We start from the raw sequence: 22,239 nt of genomic DNA, 5'->3' as shown, positions 1-22,239 counted from the left end.
TGTGTCTTAACTTTAGTTTTTATATGAAGTCATCTGGAAATGCAGCAGCAGAACATACAGAGAAAAACTACAACAACGACCAGCTAACCTCGGCATAACTTTCACTTTGGCATTAGAATGACAACGACTCACAGTTACAATGTTTTTGTTATATAGTCAGTCGACCCTGTGTATCCTCATTAGCTCGGTTATAAAGTAATACGTTCTTTAGAATCCTTTTGGTGGACTTAAAGGAAATTCACACATTTTTAACCAGGAGATTGGCGTCCGAATTACATCAATTTAATTTAGTTAAATTATTTAAGCTCTTAAAAACCAACACCAGTGTTTTGGAGCAACAGGTGCCTCCCAACAACGGCACAGTTGTTAAAGGACTCATCACAGAGGCTTGTGACACTTAAAGCATTTCATTAAACCAGTGTAGAAGATTATCTTACTAACTGTATATAAAACATCCATTTGCATGTGTTGTTTCTGTGTTTTAGTGCTTCTCCCAGAAGAAGAAGGAAGAAAACAGTCTCTAGCCTCTCGACTGTCAGAGAAGTTCCAGGCATCTCTCAGCTCCGACTGTGTGAAAGATGATGACTTCCAGCAAGACAGGAAACGCATCCGCACTGCAGAGAACACGGTAGGCACCGATGCCTGTTGTTCACTAACACCAGATTTACTCTGCGTTACATTTAAACAGTGATCGTATGCAGCATTAGCAGCTTCTGTGCTGGTTTCATTAGAATAAGAAATGCACAGATCAGTAAAGTTTCCTGTGTTTGCTTCTCAGAGCCGTAAAAGGCAGCGACTGGAGAAGGGAGTCGTGTTCACAGACGATGAGCCGGAGCTGGAAAACCAGCCAGCGGGACCTCAGAGTTGGAATGCCGAGACGAAACACCAAGCTCCCGGTTGTTCCTCTACTTCCTGCGTGAGTACGATCCAGACAGGCTCACAGGTCCTCTCCTCACTAATAGCTGAAGTAGTTAAAGTTCATAACACTGAACACCACTTTAGGAGGAATTTCAGAGATCAGCTCCCATTTCAACCACATTAAAATATTAAACAGTTATCATCAATGGTAACCTGACCAGCACACGGGTTAACGTTAGCTGTTTAACTATTAGCAATTACCCGATAGCCACATTAGCCATCTGTTATTATTAACATAGCCGCTAGTCAGGTAAAAGATTAATAATTATTGCAAACTGCACGACTGGCAGATGGAATATTGAGCTGTGACAGAGCGGATCACGGACACGTGGAGAAGCAGAGGGTTGCTGGCTGTGCAGAGCAGCAGGGGAAGTGAAGCTGATCAGAGTTCAGAGTGTGGAGAACCAATCAGAGCAAAAGCAGAGCTGAGGACTGAGGCGCAGCAGTGGGACTGGTGGATGTAGACAGCATGACAAACTCTAATTTTTCTGCTTTTACATTCATTTATTAAAGTGTGTTTCCTGTTTTGTTGTAGCCACCTGTGAGGTCATTTTTACAATGCAGCCTGTGATCGCTGCAGTCTGTCAGTGAGCGCTCTGCTTATTATAGCTTCTTTATTTATAATACCGGTCTTCATCCAAATGTCATGAATGCTCTTCTTTTGAATTCTACAGTAACTTAAACAGTAATTAACTTCACCATGTGTAATGAAATGATTTAAACAATTTGTAAATCAATAAACCCCCCAAGCTTGATCTCAAATACCTATTTTGTTAAATCCAATATTAGTTGTTTGAGTTTAGAAAATCTGTTGAAAATTAACAGGTTAACAAGTCAGGATATGACTTCTTCAGCTTTTGTTGTTCCAGGATGGGGTCACGATCTTCCCCGTGGTTTTCTTCTGTTTGAAATTCCCGTATCGTGACAACCGTACCAGAGCCTGATAGTTGAGATGTTCTGTTGCAGAGGCTTTGTGAAAATGCTGTGTGTGAGACAGATCCAGCCTGTGTGCTGGCTCACTGAGACATCGTTACACTGGTGTTAGTTGTGCTTTAAAGGTTTGCTACACGGTGCCACGGGCTGACCCTCTTATGGTGGATTTTCTCGCTTCGATCATATTAGAGGTTTTCAGATAATCAGCATCACCACTGGGTGGCGGTATACTCCACCAGATTGATAGAGACTGTGGTCAGAGGCTCGAACTTGTTTCGGCCTAACTGAAAATGTAACAGCGTGTGCGCTGTACTTTTCACTGCTGTTTTCATGTCTTTCACCATAAAATGTGTTTTTATTTCAAATGGCTTTAAAAGAATTGAAATCATGAGGAAGGATATGAGTGCCATCAACTTTTTGTGTCACAAAAAAAAGGAATTTGAACATAATAAATGTCTAATGTTTTCAAAGACACAAAGTTAGTAATCAGCAGTCAGCCCTACAAAATGACTCTAACATAATTAATTAATGAAAGAAAATCTGTCAGTATTATGGAATGTAATATATAGATAGTATCACAAATAACCTGTTGAACTTGTCTGAACAGTGTTGCAGCAGTGCAGTTATCAGAAAAGCTGAGTAAGGAATCCATGCACATACAAGACTACGCTGATCCTTTTATGTAACGTTTTATAACAGAGACTAAAATGGGCCAAACACTTGTAATATCTATACAATACTACTGAAACATTACAAAACAACAAAGTAATGGCAAAAAGTCACGAGTCAAATTCATCAGAAATCTGGTTGTATTTATCTTTTCTGTTAACATGAAAATGAAAGTGCGTGGCGCCGAGTCTGAATCGAATGACTTCACAAAATTAGAATTTACAGCGTTATCATAGGTGGGTTGTTGACGTGATCCTAGTGATTGTTATGGTGACACCCCTCTAGGAAACAGTAGTATTTAGCATCATGTAGTATTATTTCTTTGGTCTATTAAGGATAAACAGACTGAATAATTAATATTACAGGCCGTCATTGTTGGTTTACCTTCATGTTGTTGAGTCTGTAAAAGTCTGCAGTTTTACAATATGAGGGAAATCAGTGCTGTCATGTCAGACGGCCAACGTTCAGTTCAAACTGCTGGAAAGGGAAACAACCTGTTCAAACAGAAGTTGAACAACTAGCAACACCATCACTCCTGTGTCATATTTGTTGGTATATATTTTGGGGAGTTTTACTGTATGTGAAGTCATATTAGTAAAAAATGTAACAAGCTACTGTGTTGCAAAAGATGCAAAAAAACCAAACAGTTTTGAGACGATTATTAAAATAGTAGCTGATTCATTTACTTTGATTAATAAGCTGACTGCTTCTTTTAGCTGCTTCTACTGAGAATATTCAAAATGTGTTGAATTTTTTGAAGAATAAGATAGAACAAGTTTCTCCATGCAGAGCATTTCTTATGAGTCAGCAGTTCTGACGTCTCCTGCAAATGAGAAGTTTTACTCGCTGTCCTGTGTGAAGCAGAACCAGTCACAGCATGTTCTCAAAGGTCTCACGGCACCGTTAGTGATCAGTAGATCTCCTCCATGCCTGTTAGATCGTTACATGTAGAAACCTTTGGAGCACAAGCGCACAGGTGTTCACAGACACACTATATTGCCTGGCTGCTGCCTCTATACTTATGCTCATCTTGCTTATTGCTGCGGTTCTCCTACCGTCTTCTTCTCTTTTTTTGTTTGTTTTCTTCTTCTTTTTTGCAGCAGTGGATTTTTCCCGTCTTTTCTCTCTGTCCCTCTTCCCCTCTGTTTTTCTTTCCCTCTCCTCTTCTTGCCCTTCTTTTGTCTACATCTTTCCCATCCCTCGGTCATAACTGTTCAGATTGTAATAACTTCAAAGTAAAAAATAAATAAATAATAAAGATGAATCAGGTGGACCAGTCTGGCAAAGCCATAATGATCCACTTGGGAAAACAAATCCGTTGGGCATTTTTCTTGGCCTTCAGACAATAATTGTGAACGGGACGGGCAAAAACAAAAGTGATCAATAGTGGATATCTGGAGGTTCTCTCTGGACAGACTACCAAGTTGCTCCTAATGATTGAGGCGTGCTTGGCTTTAGGATGCTGCAGCACAGCTTGCAGAGGTGGTTACACTCTCACAACTTCATCGTAACCTGCCGCAGGTGTGTGGCTGGGATCAGATGGTGGGAGGTGGAAAAAGAGGAGGAGGGAAAGTGAAGACGAAGAAGTGCGTTCTTCTCTGGTTTCCCTGCAGCTACGTGACCCGGGCTCTTTTGTCCTGTGAGCGCTGACTGACGGCCTGAATGGGGCCCTTTGAAGCAAGCTCCAGTTTTAATTAAGAGGGTTTGCCTCGCCTGGGCTGCTGATCTGTGAAAGCCACGGGGATAAATATTGAATGGGGTTCACCTGCTGGTTACTGCGCCCGAGGGATAAACAGGTGCTTTGGAGGGCAGGTATTTGCCAGGGCCCCTACCTGCACGCTGTGGCCATATCGGGAGGCGGGGGTGTTGGGTGTCATGTCTTCAGAGTTATTTGCTATTGAAGACCACCCTTACTGGAATGAATTCCAGGCCTCTCGAAAGCTGTGGAATGAGGAGCAAATTGGCGTCCAGCGAGAGGCGCCAGTGATACCTCAGTGATCAACTGCCTGCAGCCCCTGTGTGCCCTCCGACTGGCCCCCCGGAGTGTGAGATTTCCATCTCTCAGGTGTTGGCAGGGAGCAGAGCAACAGTAGCCTACCTGTGAATATTCGGAGGTGTTCGGTAACTCTGCTGACCTCTGTTCTGTCAGTTCCAGAGCTCTCGCTGCTGCGTGCGCTTACACCTGGCAGAGTAGGTGTGCCCTGCAGGCTTAGTGTAGCAAAGCAGCTGAAAGTACCTCTGTGCCATGCAGTGGACCTGTAAATGCAATGTTAGTAAGAGCATTGATGAGCATGAGGGTATTCCCGCAGGTAGCTGCACACTCAGAGTAACACCAACGGAGCTGCTCCAGGTTCAGAAGAGAACCATGTTCAGGACTATGCTGTTGTTGCTGAGCAGGGTTGTGCCCCTCTTGGCCTTTTTGCCAGTTATCTGCATTCCTTTCTAGGGGGTGTCTGCTCTGGGCTGTGGGGCCAGGCTCGAAGCCTTGTTGTCCTGGCATCTCAGGAGGCAGCCGCGTAAAAGGATACTCTTGTGTCAGCTGTTTCCTGCTGCAGCTTTTCACAAGGGCCTCTATTCATCAGCCAGCCCTTCTGCACTGCTCCAGCCCACCCCTCCTCCCCCCACCTGCCAATGAATAAGTAATTATTGGCCATCTTGGGGCAGGATATTTGGATGGCTCTATTTAACGTGGCAGCAGCAGGTAAGGTGATCGGGCCCGGGGCCCAGACTGTGGAGCGTAACTGTTTCAGCAGAGAAAGGTAACTCGAACTGGTGTTGGGGCCCCGCAGCACCTCTGTTTATTTTTCACATGGGCTCAGGGCTCGTTATCCCTCTTAACTCTGAGAGGCGGCTCTCTCAGGGCTTTCTTTGGCCTGCACTCCAACACACATTGTAATATTTGATGGGCAAACACGTTAGGAAAATCTGAGCCACCGGGTAACTGGAGCCGCTCGTCTGTCGTCAGAAGTGCTACCTCCTCATCCTCGTGATAAGCTGCAACGCATGACATCACATACCAGTCATTCTTACGTGGATCCTTCATATAATTTGCACAGAACTCTGACTTAAACACGTTAGCCCTCATTTATTTTGTGCTAACGGAAAGTATGATATCATGTAGTGGATAAGGTGTCTGTATCAGCGATGACCTTTTGGTCTTATACTGTTAGCTGGTTAACAATTTAAAGGCTGTCATGTCAGTAAAGATCTCTGCTGCCCTTAAACAGCTTTCTTCATTAACACAGTGTGAAATCAGTGAACGCGGAGCTTTTCATCCTCTGTTAATTCTGAATTGAAGGGATAAAATACTCTTCCCCTGGACTGCAGGCTCTGCTTCTCTTTGTTTTTTCTCATGTACTATGTGTATTATTAGAATAGTGGCTGCTCACATCAAACACAGCATGTTTGAGAAAAGCTTCAGACTGCCCTGCACGCTGCTGTTCTAACCTTGTTTGTGAACTACAGCAAAAAAGAAGACAAGTTTAAAAGACTAAGGGTGAATGGAAGGAGCACCCAGGCTTAGTATAAGATAAATAGGGTTTATTATGATGCTGGAAAAAAAATGCAAAGCTACTCTAGTAGGGCCCAGGAAATGACCACGGAGATGGAAATGAGCTAGATTTCTAGATCGTAGCATTTTATATATATTAAGCAACTGTGACGTCTGCTGCAAATCAGATCAGGTGATCAGAGCATGAGACCATTCAGCATTTTAGCACTAATGAATTTATATAATTTAGACTTTGCATATCCTCTATAAGACGTTTGAAAGACCAGCAGAAACACCTCTGATGTTGCTGAAGTGAACAAAGATGTGTTTGATGGTTTCAGGGTGGATGATGGTGGAGAGCCGTGTAGATGACACATGAATACCTAATGGCTCTCCCATAATTATAATAAGAGATGCTGCTTCTTTTGAACTTTTGCTACATAAATAAAATATAATGTTAATAATCTCCATAACCTGCGTGTTCAGCTGGGGTGTTTCAAAATAAATGTAGCACAGAAAATGTTTCTACTACAAAATGTTATTAAAGAAAAAAGTCTGGTAGAAATAAATGAATTTAAGTGAATATATAAATGTTTTTGTAAATCAGCTTTTCATCAGTTCGCTGGGATACATTTAACTTTATTCTCCGAGAGACTAGATTAATATTAAAGGCTGATAACACTGATAATGATTTGTACTCTCCTGGCTGGAGAAGCCAATGGTTTTACATTATATGTGCGAGTGATCAAAGATCAGATGACTTAAAACAGAACAAAAACCGGCCGAACACATAAAGAGGATCAGTTTCATAAGCCATGCCGGCTGCACTTCACCTGTGACCCGGAGGAAAAAAGGATCCACCGCGCCGCCGGACAGCCAATTAGATTTTTTTCAGCCACCACAATGGTGACCTATCATCTTTCAGAGAGAGAGAAGGTCACCTGGTGAAAAGTGACGGGACACCTTGTGTATGGATGCAAATTCTTTATGCTTGCCTGTGTGTTTATCAAAGGAGCAAAACGGTGTCGAGGTGGTTGTGATATTCCTCATAATTCATTGAAAATGTTCACATACATAATATTAGGCCAAAGCAAGCAGTGATGGAGAAGAAAATGTGTCTTATTTATTCCAGAAAATCCAGAATTAAGGCAAGAAAATGAGATTTAAGACTGCGATACTAGTGGCCTTTGATTTCTGCTGTGGACCAGTGATATTTATCATAAAGCAACAGTTGGCATTGGCATGTTTTTCAGTTCCTGAAGCAACATCTGGTTCATGCTGTTAAACAAAAGTGCCAAGTATTAGTATTTATATGATTTTCTCCCACTAGGCTCCTGAACCCTGCTCGCAGTGCCCGTGCGCTTCAACCGAGGATGGCGTGAAGGATAAAGAGAAAGATGGCAGAAGAAAGATTCCAAAGATCTTCTTTGGCACTCGCACACATAAACAGATAACTCAGATCACCCATGAGCTGAAGCGCACCCTTTACTGCGGCGTGCCTATGACCATCTTATCCAGCAGAGACCACACCTGTGTCAACCCAGACGTGGTGCCTCACGCAAACCGCAATGAACGCTGCAAGGATCTGCTGGAGGCCAAGGATGTGAGGATGAACACTGACACACACACACGCAGACTCTCGCAGTGAATCTGTCCTGCAACATGTGTTAGGCAGATTCACTCGTTGCTCCAACAAGCTAGCAGCTCACTGCCCATGCCTGTTTGTAATTGCCATCAGTATCGACCCAGAGGAGCAGCAAGAACACACTTTAACACTCTGTCAGAGCCACTGAGGAAAATGCTTTTTAGAGGCATGAGACGCTTGTAGTCTCCTAAACTGGGCAGAGTTTAGGCGCCTGCTGTAAGGAGTCAATCACAGTGTCGTTGCAGGTGTTTGCTTCCCATATGAAATGACTGTCCCAGCCTTAACCCCTTACTGTGTGTCAATCATACAATGTGTCTTCATCACCTCAGGGTCGGCTCTGGTTACCATGTTGCACACGCTCAGAGATTCATGGTTCAGCTAATGCCATCGTTAGTCATAACGCCCTCCGACTGCTCGAGAGGTCATTAATCCTCCAACTCACCTTCAGCAGACAGGCCTCAGTGTCAGCAGAGTGTCGAGCGTAGCACCGCGCCGTTTCATCCAGAGATTATTTTATTATTGTGTCAGAGGTTACCTTTGCAAATTCACCAAGGACAGGGTGGGACGTCGAAAGCTTCGCTGACAGAGTAACTGAGGGCTGGTACATGAGATGGCGCTTCTTTACACGCCGCTTACATTCACTGTATGAGTGAGGACATTTAAGCTGCTGCAACACCTGATCAGAGGCAGCCTCTGAAGTTCTGTATGTCACCTCTGGACAGAGTGGAAACTTGAGACTGAACAGCAACACAGAAATGCAACAAATGTTAGATATTGTAACCATGTGGAGTAGCTGTGAAAAAGTAAAAGCATTAGAATCAAGTTCAAATCAGATTTTTATTTATTTTTTACTAGTTTTTACAGTTTTGTGTCACATGTTGGAAACAAGAAAGCCAGTGATCCCAGTACGTTGCCAGGGGCTGTGGCTCGGACGATGAATTTCAATAGAAAAGCTTCAAACTTTGAGTTTCAGAAAAATCAAGACTGTTTTTTCAATGTTTTACGAAATCTTACAGTCCCAGTTTTAGAAATGAACCTTTGAATTGGTAACATATAGGAGATGTTACACCTTGTTGTAACACTGTGCATGCGTTGCAGGGAAGGTCCTGCCGCTACTACCACGGTGTGCAGAGGATGCGGGACCAGAACACTCTACAACATGTCCATGGGTTGCGGGCAGCCTGGGACATTGAGGAGCTGGTGACTCTGGGCAAACGGCTTCGCTCGTGCTCCTACTTTGCTGCCCGTGAGCTCATGCAGAGCGCCTGGATCATCTTCTGTCCGTATAACTACCTGCTGGACCCAATGATCAGAGAAAGCGTGAGTAGAGTTTGGAAGAGCGGGAGGAGCAGCTCTGGACTGTCAGCAAAAATATTTGTTCAAGTAACTTCATCAGTATGACCACGTCCAAACTCAGATTTGTAGACGTAAGATGGTGAAACCTGTCCCCTTCATTTAAAAGCTTTACAGGCTGTGGTGGCGTTGCAAACTCCGTATGTAAAACCACGGAAACGAGGCAAAAGTCAACTTAATTTTACAGCATGTTAATGAATCCACATTAAAGAGCTATGACACCATTGTTGTAGTTTCTACTGTTACTATATCTGATCGCCATGTTCCGTTTTCCCTGATATTTGCCTGTGAACCACTTTGAATGTGTACATTTCAAACTGTACAAATAGATTTGAGTAAATTTCTCTCACCAACAAACCAGATCGCAGGCCACTGATTCTGTCTTACTTTCCATCTCCACCAGATGGAGATTGACCTGGAAGGCCAGATATTGGTACTGGATGAGGCCCACAACATTGAGGACTGTGCGAGGGAGAGCGCCAGCTACACACTGGACTACAAGAGTCTGCTGATGTCCAGAGACGAGCTGGACAGCATGGTCAACAACAACATCCGACGTTCCAAACACGAGCTGCTCAGGGGCTTCTGCTACAGTCTGATCAAGTCAGTGACTGCATTTGTCTCTCTGCGCATCCTAATGCGAGCGAGCACGCGCACTCAGGATGTCTTTTGATTGTCACTCCAGCTGGATCCAGGAGAGCCAAAGCCTGATGTCTGAGCGCGGCTATGAGACTGCCGGTAAAGTCTGGAGTGGGAAGGATATAGTGGGCATCTTTCACACTTTGGGCATCACTGCAGACACCTTCAACATTCTGAAGGTACGCACAGCATATCGACCAGAATGGGCAGCACCAAACGGTTCATTCATTCTAACATAGAACATCCTGTAATCATGGCGACGCTAACATTGCCAGGCTGTCGTGTGGACAACACTGTTCCGTTCTTGCGTTTTCTGTGTGACAGCAAAACCTGGCAGCAGTCTTGGAGAAGGAGGAGCGTGTTGGAGTCGTTAATGGGAGAGAAGACGTGGTGCAGATTCCAACCATCAGCCCACCTACTGCAACTGTGCTCAAAAACCTCTTCATGGTGCTCGACTTCCTCTTCAGAGACAGCTGCAGGTCAGACACACGCTCTGGATGTGAGCTAAGTGATGCCGCTGCCATAGATGAATCCTTCTTGTTCTGGTTTAACGGTTTAATCGCTTGTTCTGTGTGTGTTTGTAGATTTGCTGACGACTATCGTGTTGCTCTGCAGAAGAGCTATGCTTGGACAAACCAGGCTCCCCCCGATGTCCCCGACGCCCAGGGCTTTATAGTTCGGCCACGTAATAGACGCCAGACTGTCCGGGTCAAGGCTGAAGTCCTGACGCTGAGCTTCTGGTGCCTTAACCCTGCTGTGGTGAGACGGTCGACTTGGCTGACTTAGATTGATAACTGATTACTGAGGCTACACACAGGAAAAAGCCGTAACTTTAATGAAAGAAGGATTAGCAGTTTGTCCATCACATCAGGTGTTTTGGCCGTGCATACATGATCTCTCTCTGTGTTTGAACCTCCAAGGCTTTTTCTGACCTGAGTGGGTCTGTGCACAGCATTGTGTTGACCTCTGGAACCCTGTCACCCATGGACTCCTTTTCCTCTGAACTTGGTGTGAAATTCTCCATCCAGCTGGAGGCCAACCATGTGATCAATAAGTCTCAGGTGAGTGGGTTTACCCATAAACCTCATTATGAAAAAATATGTAGTGAGAGGCTCCACAAGGCTTTCTGACCTCAGCTCTAATTTAATGATAGCATGCTACGACTAAACAAGACTTTACATGTCTTTTCTCCACTTCCGCTGTTCCACTTTTGTCCAGCAGATGTCAGCGTAACCTAACAAATTGGAGCACAGTTGATTTATTGTGGATCTTCTTAATACGATTACAGGGAATGCTGACAAGCTGACCTTTGATAACTTAGCAGACTAATCAAGCAGCACACATGAGAGTGGAACAGTGCGTCACGTTTGTGTCTCTGATAAGAAATATGTCTGATCTCTGCAGGTTTGGGTGGGCACTGTTGGCACAGGACCTCAAGGCAGGAAGCTCTGTGCCACCTTTCAGAACGCAGAGACGTATGCCTTCCAGGATGAAGTGGGTGGCCTGCTGCTCCACGTCTGCCAGGTCATGGCCAAGGGTGTGCTCTGCTTTTTGCCTTCCTACAAGGTAAATGTGCCGTTTAAACCTTCTCCTCCCAAACATGCAGTTAGTAAATATCACCTTTTAGCGTTTGTACATTTGTAACGCTTCTTTACAATGCCTTCACAATTTTTTTCATAAAATAGTTTATGAACTTAATATTTTAATAATTAAAATAATTGTAAACTCCCACAGGGGTCGATTATCTGGTTAGTAGTTTTATTAGTTACTAGTAATTCCTTTTACTCTCTTCACTGGCTCCCTGTTAAATCCAGAAAGTCTTTCTCTGCACATACACAGTCTTGAATAATCAGGCTCCAGCTTAAAGACATCTTAAAACCGTATCACCCCAACAGAGCACTCCGCTCTCACGCTGCAGGTTTACTCGTGGTTCCTAGAGTACAGTGGAACAACGACTTACGAAATTAATTCGTTCCAGAGGGTCTTTCGTAAGTTAAAATTTTCGTAAGTAGAAGCACCTTTTTCCATCGCCTTTTGAGTTATGCAATGCTGGCTGAAGACGAAGTTCTTGGTGGAGGAAGAGGTGGCGGAGTTGAAGAAAGCATACGTATGTGTACATGTACATAACATTATGGAATTTTATTTAATTTTTTGACATTTTCTATTTTATCTATTTCGTTAAGGTCAAATTTATTTATATAGCAGATTTCAAACAGCCGATGCTCCACAAAGTGCTTAACAATATAAAAATGGTATTAAAAAGCAACAATGTAATACAATAATAACAGTAAAAAAACAATAATAGGACAGTAAAAGAATTAAAACAATAACTAAACTAATTCAAATAAGACCAGAATGCCTGGGTCATAGTGTGTTAAAAGCCAGGGCATAGAAATGTGTCTTTAGTAAAGATTTAAATTGCTCAAGTGTTTGTGCAGATCTAATATTTAAGGGGAGACTATTCCAAAGTCTGGGACCTGCCACAGAAAAGGATCTGTCACCACGGGATTTGAGGTTAGTCCGTGGGATGGACAGCATTAGTTTTGAGCTAGCATAGGCAGAGAGGAGCTCAGACAGGTAAGGAGGGGCTCGGGCATTAAGTGACTTAAAAACAAAAAGTAGAAGTTTAAATTGGATCCTGTAGGAGACAGGAAGCCAGTGTAAAGAAGCTAAAACTGGGGTTATATGCTCTCTCCGTTTGGTACCAGTTAGCAGGCGAGCAGCTGCATTTTGAACCATCTGAAGACGATGGATGGTGGCCTGATCTAGACCATAATACAATGAATTGCAGTAGTCTAATCTGCAAGTAAGAAAAAGGTGAATAACACGCTCAAAGACGTTAGCCGGGAGGTATGGCTTTACCTTACGTGGGCATTTTGCCGTACCAGGGGCAGAAATATTGCCGTTAAGTGCCTTCGTAACTAAATGGGGTCTTCGTAAGCCCGGGGTTCCACTGTATTTAAAAGTAGAATGGGAGGCGGAGCCTTCAGCTTCCACACCCCTCTTGTGCAGAACCAGCCCCCACCTTTTAAGATTATATTTAAAACTTTCCTTTTTGCTAAAGCATATAGTTAGGGATGGATCAGGTGACCCTGAATCCTCACTATGCTGCAATAGGCTGCTGGGGGACTCCCATGATGCAAAAGGGAGTTTTTCCTTCCCACTGTCGCCAAGTGCTTGCTCATAGGAAGCATCCGATTGTTGGGGTTCTCTTTGAATTATTGTAGGATTGTAACCTTACAATATAAAGCTGTTTTTATTTGTGAGAGAAACAGCCTATTTACCAATGTGTAGACAGCTTAGTGTGTAAAAGTAACCAGTTAGCATTTTTTGTTGGTGCTTCAGGACTCGACTCGACTATAATCTGCAGTCGTGCTTCTGGCTCCTGTGCATAATAGAATAGATTCTAGAAATGACTTAATGTAGGCATTTTTATTTCTTCTTACTATTAAACATTATTTATTAAGCTCAAAGGAATAGTCCCCTAAAAACACAAACAAATGCAGTATAAATGAAAATAAAACTGTTGTTGTCTTTTTACTTTCAATTACAAGCAAACGATCTGTTTTGTGTGGAGGCATCCTCTGCATGATGTTAAATTCACACTGAAAATGAGTCGTAGTGCTGTAGCTTAACACTGGGAGGCGCTAGAGACCATAGATTTAGGTAACATGCAATGCTTTGGCATGTATAAGAACATGTGACAGACAAAGTACCTCTTTAAGGGACGGCATTCCTTCCACTCCCACTGTGAAGATGCTGCCGTATCGCATGTTACAACAGATCTCCACTGATCAATGGAGGAGCTTGTAAGGAAAAATGGCGTCATCCTCACAGAAGTGTGTTCTCTTTCAGTTAATGATGCTGCTTCTGAGAGCGCGCTCATAGAGGCTTTGTCCCCCCTACGTTTGTCATTCATTTTTGGCTGTGAATCATTCATGTCCACCGTAGCTCAGTTGTCACATTAGCTTACAGAGAGCCGAGTGGATTTCGTACGACATCGTGGGTGCTTGTCCAAAGTGTTACATGTAACTGCAGGAAACCCTATAAAAGTCACTCTAAATGTTTTTAAGTAACCTGAAATATTTATTTTCGAATAAAGTCCAACCATCCAACAATTTGATCTTTTGGCACTCTGAACCACTCAAGGTGGAGCTTTTTTCTTATTTTCAGTCATATGTAGCGTTCCAGTGGTACATGTTCATGTTACATATGGCTAAAAGGTCAGAAGTGAATATGCAGCACAACATGTGCACAATCCCTGTGTGTTAAAGGTTAAAGCCAAAGAGATATTTTCTGTTCTTGGTTCTGTATATTGTTTGTCACTGAGACCGGATATCCTTGTATGGTTGTCTCTGTGTGAGCACAGAGTCAGCATGCAGGCTCGTCCACGCAGCAGGAAAATGTTTAAATCCTTGACTGTCAGTCACGTCAGACACATTTGGAGCAATGATACGATGCATGTTGTGCTTTTTAGCGTGCAACCTGCAAAGAGAAAAAGAAACCGCGTTATGTTAACTTTTTGCTTGCCTCAAATCGCACGCAATCATTTTGATGAATACATCATCAGCTTTATCTTTTATAACCTAAATCTTACTTATTCAGCCAGTGTCCCACTCATCTGTGGGCCACCACTCGTGCTGTTATCTTCTCCACTCACTTCCTGTTTGAAATGGAAAGGCGCACTGTCGTGAAAGCCAGCCGTCACTGATGTCTTGTTTTGCTGGGATGAGTCAAACAGAGGACTTTCACAGCTGTGCTTTGCCTTTGGGATTTCTGTCTTTTGCCTTTGGCACGTGTGCGCGGTCCATGTTGGACTTAAATTTCAGCATGTCCCACGCAGTGATCGCTGATTTGATTTCTCTGCAGTCCTTGTTGGCTCGCTATCCAGTTGCACTCTTAAAGAGCCGATGACACCAGCTTGCAAACTGTAAGGGAAAGCTAAGACTCTGAGCCTTGTTGTTTTCTCATTTTACCTTCCTTTTTGTCAGCCTCTGATGCCAACCGAGCAGCGACTATGAGCTGTGGGATGTTTTTTTATTATTGATAGCCGTGTAGGAGTCTTCTATCTCTCTCTCTGTGCTGATGCATAAATATTTAATCTGCAGTCAGCTCTTAAAGATGAGGAGATGAGGGGATATGAAGGGCTGGGGTATTAATTGGAGTCCGCGGAGGCCTCGTTGGTGCCGCTGAGTCCCGTCTGGCCTGCGATGTGCACGTTTTATGTGCGCATAGTCAACAGAAAGGTCATCTTCAGACATCCCTGTTCAGTGTGTCTAGGTGATGCCTATCAACCCCTCGTGCAAAGCTGCTTCTGCGATAGACGGAGAGAGCAGTGAGGCGAGTGTGCCAAAGAAGTGTCCCTCGAGACGCTGCTGCCCTCACATTCACACACATAAACACATACGAGTCAACAGTACACAGGTTGCATTGGTGCAGTTTTAAGTGTTTTACTAGAAAAAAATGACTTGGAATTATAGCGGACATTAGCATTAGTTTTATAAAGAAACATGTAAGCCCATAATCACAGTTTCCCTTAGACGCTGTGGGTTTTTTAACACTTAGGCTTCAACTGTCCCCCAGTTAATGCCCATTAAAACCACAGCAGGCTTTGCCGTCTGGTCTCAGCCGCCAAGGGAAGAGACCGATGCTCCGTGGGAGACTGATGGTTTATTAAAAGAAAAAAGCAGAGCTTTGCTGAGGTGAAAAGATGGTGGGGAATAAAAGATGCTTTTAAAGGAGACTGAGATAAGGGCCATTAGGTGATGTCGCCTCCCTGTCTGCGCGAAGACGCACCCAGCGCCGGCGCCTTGGCTCTGCCGAGTTTGTGTCAAATCAAAGTCAAAGCGGACTACAGAGCAAACACCCAGCAACACCACTGTCCTCAGCAGCACCAATCACAGCTCCACGTGTGGGGCTGCTGCTGTCTGTTTTAGGGAGCGTGGGTCAGTGTAGCATATCCCTCCTGGCTGTTTTAGAGCCGAGATGTTTTATTTGAGTTTTTACAGTGGAAACTTCAGCGTTACGGCTGTCTGACTAAGCTGGGGCTTCTTTTCGGGAAGGCTCATATTTTCAGAGTTAAAAAGCACATATTAAATGGTGCGCGAGTCATCTCTTTGTTGCCTAATCTACTGTAGCAAAGATTTGTTCGTGTCACCGCGACTGAAATAAATGAAATGAAATAAAGTATACATATGCAGATCATGTAAAAACAAATATAGGGCAGTGCTGCTTTGCATTTTGGATAATGAGCACGACCGTCACAGTTTTCCGAGTCTCAAGATGGAATTTTCCAATTGCTTGTTTTGTCAAACCAACAGTTTAACTCCAAAACCGAAGATGGGAGTCTCTAACACATCTAATGTGTATATGCACACAGCGTTATGTCATTTTACTTCCACACTGTCACGGTTTTTCCTACATATAAAATAAACTAATAATTTTGGTGCCCCCGAAATTCCTTCCTTGACCTTCCTTCATATAAGATCTTTGGTTTTGCTTGGTTTGGTTAAGACGTTTAATTTACTCAAGCATGAAGTACATTTTTGCTTACCAGATGGCAAAAATGTTGCACAGCCTCGTCTTTCTTTATGCACTGTGAGTATGTGTGTGTAAAACCCCCAACAGCTTTTTATGATTAGGAAAACTCTAACAGCGTCTCTTATATTGTGATTCCAGCAGTGCAGTAAAAATGTAGCTATTCCTTTCTGTCTGAATACAACATGTGATCTGTGTGGTGATGCCTTTTAAAAAGAAAGCAACATTTTGAAATTAAAATATGTTTTTAAACATTTATGTCTTTGTTCATATTTAAACGCATCTTTAAATATGAACAAAGTAGAAAAGCTGGGCTCAGAGACACAAACATTGTAACAATGTTTCACTGAACTCTTGTTCACTTTGGTTTTAAATGAGATCTTCGAGAGTTCGGAACAAATGTAAAGCTGTTGGATGGAGAAAATGCTTTTTGTACATTTTTGTAGTCCAATGACACGACCTGAAGATGCTGTTTGATTGGAACTTTCAGATGATAATCTGCCAATGCATTCATTGGTTTTAATCCTATAGAGTTCTTATGGGTCTATGAAACTAGGCCAAACTGTGGTAGACACCTCAGGAGTTGTGAGGAGAAAAATCTTCAGATTTATTCAATAAAGAGAACGAGATGATAGTAAAGGCCTGGCAGGCTGTGATTGGTGCAGGTGGATACTTCTTATTATCTGGACTTTATTTTATAATCACCTTGGAAGGCATTTGATGAAGTAAAGGTTCGAGTTTTGAGCGGATCCACCGCATCGAAGTGGAGATTACGACCATAACTCATTTTATAATGAAATGAAAGATAACTGAATAATGCTTCAAAACACTTAAGTTGACATTTATTCTTATGAAAATTAGATGATGTCGTAGCAGACGACGTCCTCCTCTTTGGGCAGCATGCAGCGTTTTTGCAGCGTTCTGTTGTCACCGCCGATGTGGCCGGGCAGACGACGAGGGAAGAGCGGCATCTCAGAGGTGGCAGGTGGCTTCTCGCCACCAGTCTTGGCGTGATGGTTGCTGTGATATTTTGAGGGTGAATAATTTAAGCCGCAACAACACGTCTCCCCTCACCACTGCGAAATGTGGCTCCTAGCAGCATGTTTCATTAATGCCGTTGCCTCCTATCCCTTTCCATAATTCAGCAGGCACTAGAGGAGCTCTGATGTGTCGCCACGTAGCTCACTGACACAGGGGATCTGGGAAAGGAGATAGAGTGAGGCTAGATGCAGAGGAGGTGAAAGATGGAGCGATAGTAAGGGGAGAAAGAGAGGGGAAGTGTAAAAGTGCGAGAAAGACTACAGTTCACTGCTTCCGCCGCGTTGTTTCACCACCCCGTCCCAGTTGGCAGAAGGATCTGGCCCACTTTACTGCGTCAACGGCAGAGGCTGAGCGTTGCACCTACCATGCCTAGAAAGGGCAATGCATTATTAACACTGTTGTGCTCTCCTATGTGCTAAATACTGCTCATTCCCATTCATGTTGTACGGGCATCATAACGTTGCTGCTGTGAGATCCCTGCTGAAGTCTAAACATGGTGGTTCACAGATAAATTCACTTTTAAATGACAGCTTTGCTGCTTTTTAGAAGCAAGTTCAATAAATGCTTTTCTCCTGGATGTGCAGTGAAACATAATTATAATTAGAGGTTTTTTTAACCAATATATACCTATACAAATATAAAAATGAGCAGTTTTACCGAGTATAGTCTCCATGGTGTTGAATTGGTAAGCCTCACTTGTTTTATTTTTCTTAAATTAAGTTGATGATAAAATTCTGGATGGGAGAATTTTCTGTTTTATTCGTTAGATTAACATTTTATAACCAAGGTCCGACATCTAAACAGCAGGTCTTCAGATGATGCCCCTGAATTATTCATGATGCTGCTCATGTCTGTCATTTTGGTGGCTGCAGTTTCTGTGTTGAGTGTCTCACACTCCTGGTTGAAAGTGTTTGTTGAAGGTGTTGAAGATTTGTTTGACTGTACAATGGTCACTTTCACACATGCAGCCATGCATCTTGATAGCATCACACCTTTTATTCCATACTAACCCATTTACAGATATGTTAAAGAAATGCAGACAAGTATTCCTATGGCACCCCCACTGGGTGGTTTAAATTCCAAATTATTCCACAATTCTAAAGAATTTGAGAAATGTAAATGTAAATGAAGAGAGTGGAATAGTACAAAGACAGCATGTATAAGGATATAAGCTGATAAAATGTGATTGTGTTTAAAAAATAAGAAAAATCCGCAGTCCTTGTGTGAATGTCGTGGTAATTTGGCGATTCCAACTTTGGTAAATCTGACTGTTTGTACAGGACAGATGTTGCAGAAGTTTGAATTGATTTTAGATTTCGTTTAATCCACACAGAGTGAAAAATACATAAAATCACTTAAATCTTTTAAAAAATAATGCTGCAGGTTCTACAGTAACTTGCCGAAGCCGTTTTAACTTCTTCCCAGTGGACATAATTAACTGCAACCGGTATTTTTTGTTTGCTAGTATAAAAGGATTTGTTTGACAGCAGTCATAGACTGACTAACATACAGGTGTCGAACTCCAGGCCTCGAGGGCCGGTGTCCTGCAGGTTTTAGACGTGTCCTTGATCCAACACAGCTGATTTAAATGGCTAAATGACCTCCTCAACATGTCATGAAGTTCTCCAGAAGCCTGGTAATGAACTAATCATTTCATTCAGGTGTGTTGACCCACGGTGATATCTAAAACCTGCAGGACACCGGCCCTCGAGGCCTGGAGTTCGACACCCCAACACATTTCATAAAGTAGAACAATGAAGGAGGACTAGCTCCAAATTCTTTAACTTTACCTCAGATCAACCACTAGATGGTTGAAACTTGGACACAATTTTGTGATCCAACAGGAAAATGATCCCATATGTTACGCCCCAGTCTAGGGGTACAGGAACATAACATAAGGGGTAGAAAGGAAGTGAACCATACCCAGAAGCCAACCTTTGAAGTGAACGGTGGTTTATTTGTGTCTACACTGAAAACTGAAGCCTGGGGTGAACAAAGGACAAAATAACAAACAAAAACAAGCTAAGTCAGGAAAGGAGGTGTGAAACAAAAACCAAACAAAAGACACGTGCTACACCTAACTCCCTAAACAGGAGGAAACAGTACAAGAAAATAATAAATCAGCTCAGCCCTTCTGTTTCAGTGTCTATTTACAAGTCAACTAATTTACACACTATATACAAACAACTCTGTAAATGTGAGGAACCACACACGAGTAACACAAGGTTTGAAAGCCAGGGTCAGGTCTGCTGCTGTGGTCAGACGCTATGGACCATGCCGGGTCTGTGCCGGGAAAACAACCAGTCTATATGAACTGTATTAATTCTGCCAAGAAGAGTGAAGTATTCAGGCAGAATTATATTAAATATCAAGCACCCAATTCTTGTTTCGTTTCATTATTTTTAACGCATTAATGATGTATGCTGTACAATCTTTACCAAAATTTAAAAAGAAATCGCGAAAATGACATGACAGGAGGACGCAAATCCTTTTGGGGCTGCAGTCGACAGGTTTAAAAACGCCACCGCAGTCCTCTATTGCAGCGGTCTCCAACCTTTTTTGCGCCACGGACCGGTTTATGCCCGACAGTATTTTCATGGACCGGCCTTTAAGGTGTCGCGGATAAACACAACAAAATAAAACCAGTACCGGTACCGAAAAAAAGAAAATTTATTCATAACGCACGTGAAAAGACCCAGGGAAACCGAGTAAACGATAAAAACGATAACAAAATAACGCTGAAAACCGATAAAAACCCTGAAAACTATACATTTCACACCTGAGCCTCAACTCTCGCGGCCCGGTACCAAACGACTCACGGACCGGTACCGGTCCGAGGCCCGGGGGTTGGGGACCGCTGCTCTATTGGACCAATGTTGTACTTCCATGTCTCGGCCAATCAGGTGGGAAAAGGGCTTATCTAACTGCCAGATGGTGATTCTAGTGCGGTTACCAAGGCCTCTGTGTTTAATTTCTCTGCAGGACTTTAGCCTTTTTGCCCAGGCGATCAGTTTGTAGTCGAGACTGGTCTCCTGTCTGTGCATTAGGAGACTATTATCCCTTTAAAAACCCCATGATCTTCTGATGAACTGTGACGATCGTCATCATCTTTAGGTGATCAATACAGAGACCAATCAGATTACAGACGTTAGATTGCCCAAACTGATCCGCGACTAAAGTGTTCACCACAAACCTTTATTTTGAAAGGCCCTTTGTGTTATTCATTGCTAAAAATACAAACCCCGACCTTTTGTGTAGTGAGTATAAAACACCGTCAGACTCCGTCACATCAGTTTTATCAGTAGGAACATTTTGTCTCCATACTCATCTCCATGTGGAATCACCTCCTTTCCAAGCGCAGCCTGGCAGATAATGGCTGTTTTGTTTAGTGGTAGATCAGCCTAAAGTACATAACCTGAATTATTCATCTCTCGCTTAAGACTGCACTGCAAAGCAATTGCAGGGCAAACAGTTTGCTGAGTTGAAGATGCACGTAAGGGGGGTCCTTGTTGATGTAATGCTGCATATTTAGTGAGTGAGTCATGTTTTATTGATGCAAACATTCTGACCTCGCTTGCTTTAGTAGGCACCAACCTGATGAAATCTTTCCCACGCTTCGTTTGATCGGTGTGGGGCCGTCACACTGGATTGCAAAAATATATCAGCGCTCCCCTGCTGTCCCATTTGCTTCTGTTGTTTTCCTCAGTACTGCACAAAACCCAAAAAGTAAACTTCTGTGCTGTTTGAGGTCTGCTGGTTTGTGGTGTTTTGGTTGCAACACAGGTGAACGCAATAGGTTTACAAGTGTGCAAATATCCTCTGCATTCCTCCCAGCCGAAGGTCTCACCTGCAGCTAGCTTACGATCGACAGTTTGACACTATTAACCCATTAAGAAGTTTTCTGCTGACTATGAGAAGAACTTTTATTTGACCCTTCTAACACATTTCCACGCCAGTGAAGCCTCTTTCTGGTTGTGAAGCCATGCTTATTCAAGGATGTAATCTGCACAGGACCAACACGAGTGGGGCTTGGATGAGGGCTTTTAGATCAATGTGCCTCCCCGGAGAGCTGCTGACTTTTTGCGCTAACAATAGTACAGCAACAGTGATTTTTATTGCAGAGGAGGTTTGAATACATCAGCTCTCTGCCAAGTTAAAGTCGAGAGAAGAAATCCAAGCAGTGTGAGGACACAGGAGCAAACATAATTGCTTTTCTTGTTGCAAGGTTGTTTTAGACTTCGAAGGTGTATTAATATTTCACAGTGTGGTACCTTGCACAGGGTACAGATTGACACTGTCTGAAGATGGTGGGTTACTTATTTGCAGATATACAGTTAGGCCCATAAATATTTGGACTAATTTTGGTTCTGTGCATCACACAATGAAATTTAAATGAAACAACTTTCAGCTTTAATTCAGTGGGTTGAACAGAAAGAGGAACTAAAGCAGTTGGACAAATTAAAACTGAAAAGGAAATGTCCATTTCTAATACTTGGCTGAAGACCGTCTGCTGCCAGTGACAGCCTGAAGTCTTGAACTGGTGGACGTCACCAGATACTGGTTTCCTCCTTTTGGATGCAGCGGCTTTCAGTTGCTGTTGCTTTGTAGGCCGGTCTGTCCAAAGTTTAGTCTTCAACAAGTATAATGCAGGTTCAGTTGGGCTAATATCAGGGACTGGCTTGACCATTCAAGGATATTCCTCTTCCAGCAGGTCAGCTGCTGATCGGAAGGTTGGTGGTTCGATCCCTGGCTCCCCCAGTTTGCATGGCAAATATCCTTGGGCAAGATACTTACCCCAACTTGCTCTCCGATGCATCCATCGGAGTATGAATGCGTTTGAATAATAGTTAGAAAGCACTCACAGTATAGATAATAGTGCTTGTGTGAATGGGTGTGTATGGGGTGAATGTGGCGTGTTGTAGAGAGCGCTTTGAGTACTCCAGGAGAGTAGAAAAGCGCTATAAAAGAATCAGTACATTTACTTTTTTCTTGCCATCATTCTGTTAGAGGTTGA

At 43.1% G+C, this 22,239-nt stretch overlaps 1 protein-coding gene across 3 annotated transcripts in view; it reads left to right on the top strand.

Annotated features, from left to right (window-relative positions):
- brip1 (BRCA1 interacting helicase 1) overlaps nucleotides 1-22,239 on the top strand; it is a 43,078-nt gene that overhangs the window by 5,159 nt on the left and 15,680 nt on the right. For all 3 annotated transcript variants that reach the window (XM_080889789.1, XM_080889790.1, XM_080889788.1), the window contains exons 5-14: nucleotides 486-628; nucleotides 779-916; nucleotides 7,341-7,613; nucleotides 8,754-8,975; nucleotides 9,412-9,611; nucleotides 9,694-9,826; nucleotides 9,972-10,126; nucleotides 10,232-10,406; nucleotides 10,568-10,708; nucleotides 11,052-11,213. In XM_080889789.1, coding sequence (XP_080745915.1) covers nucleotides 486-628; nucleotides 779-916; nucleotides 7,341-7,613; nucleotides 8,754-8,975; nucleotides 9,412-9,611; nucleotides 9,694-9,826; nucleotides 9,972-10,126; nucleotides 10,232-10,406; nucleotides 10,568-10,708; nucleotides 11,052-11,213 — 1,742 coding nt within the window. The remainder of the gene's footprint in view (nucleotides 1-485; nucleotides 629-778; nucleotides 917-7,340; nucleotides 7,614-8,753; nucleotides 8,976-9,411; nucleotides 9,612-9,693; nucleotides 9,827-9,971; nucleotides 10,127-10,231; nucleotides 10,407-10,567; nucleotides 10,709-11,051; nucleotides 11,214-22,239) is intronic.

This window comes from Rhamphochromis sp. 'chilingali' (genome assembly GCF_963969265.1).
Source record: "Rhamphochromis sp. 'chilingali' genome assembly, chromosome: 8".
NCBI lineage: Eukaryota > Metazoa > Chordata > Actinopteri > Cichliformes > Cichlidae > Rhamphochromis > Rhamphochromis sp. 'chilingali'.
The sequence above is the reverse complement of the archived record's forward strand: the minus strand, read 5'-3'. Positions and strand labels throughout refer to the sequence as shown.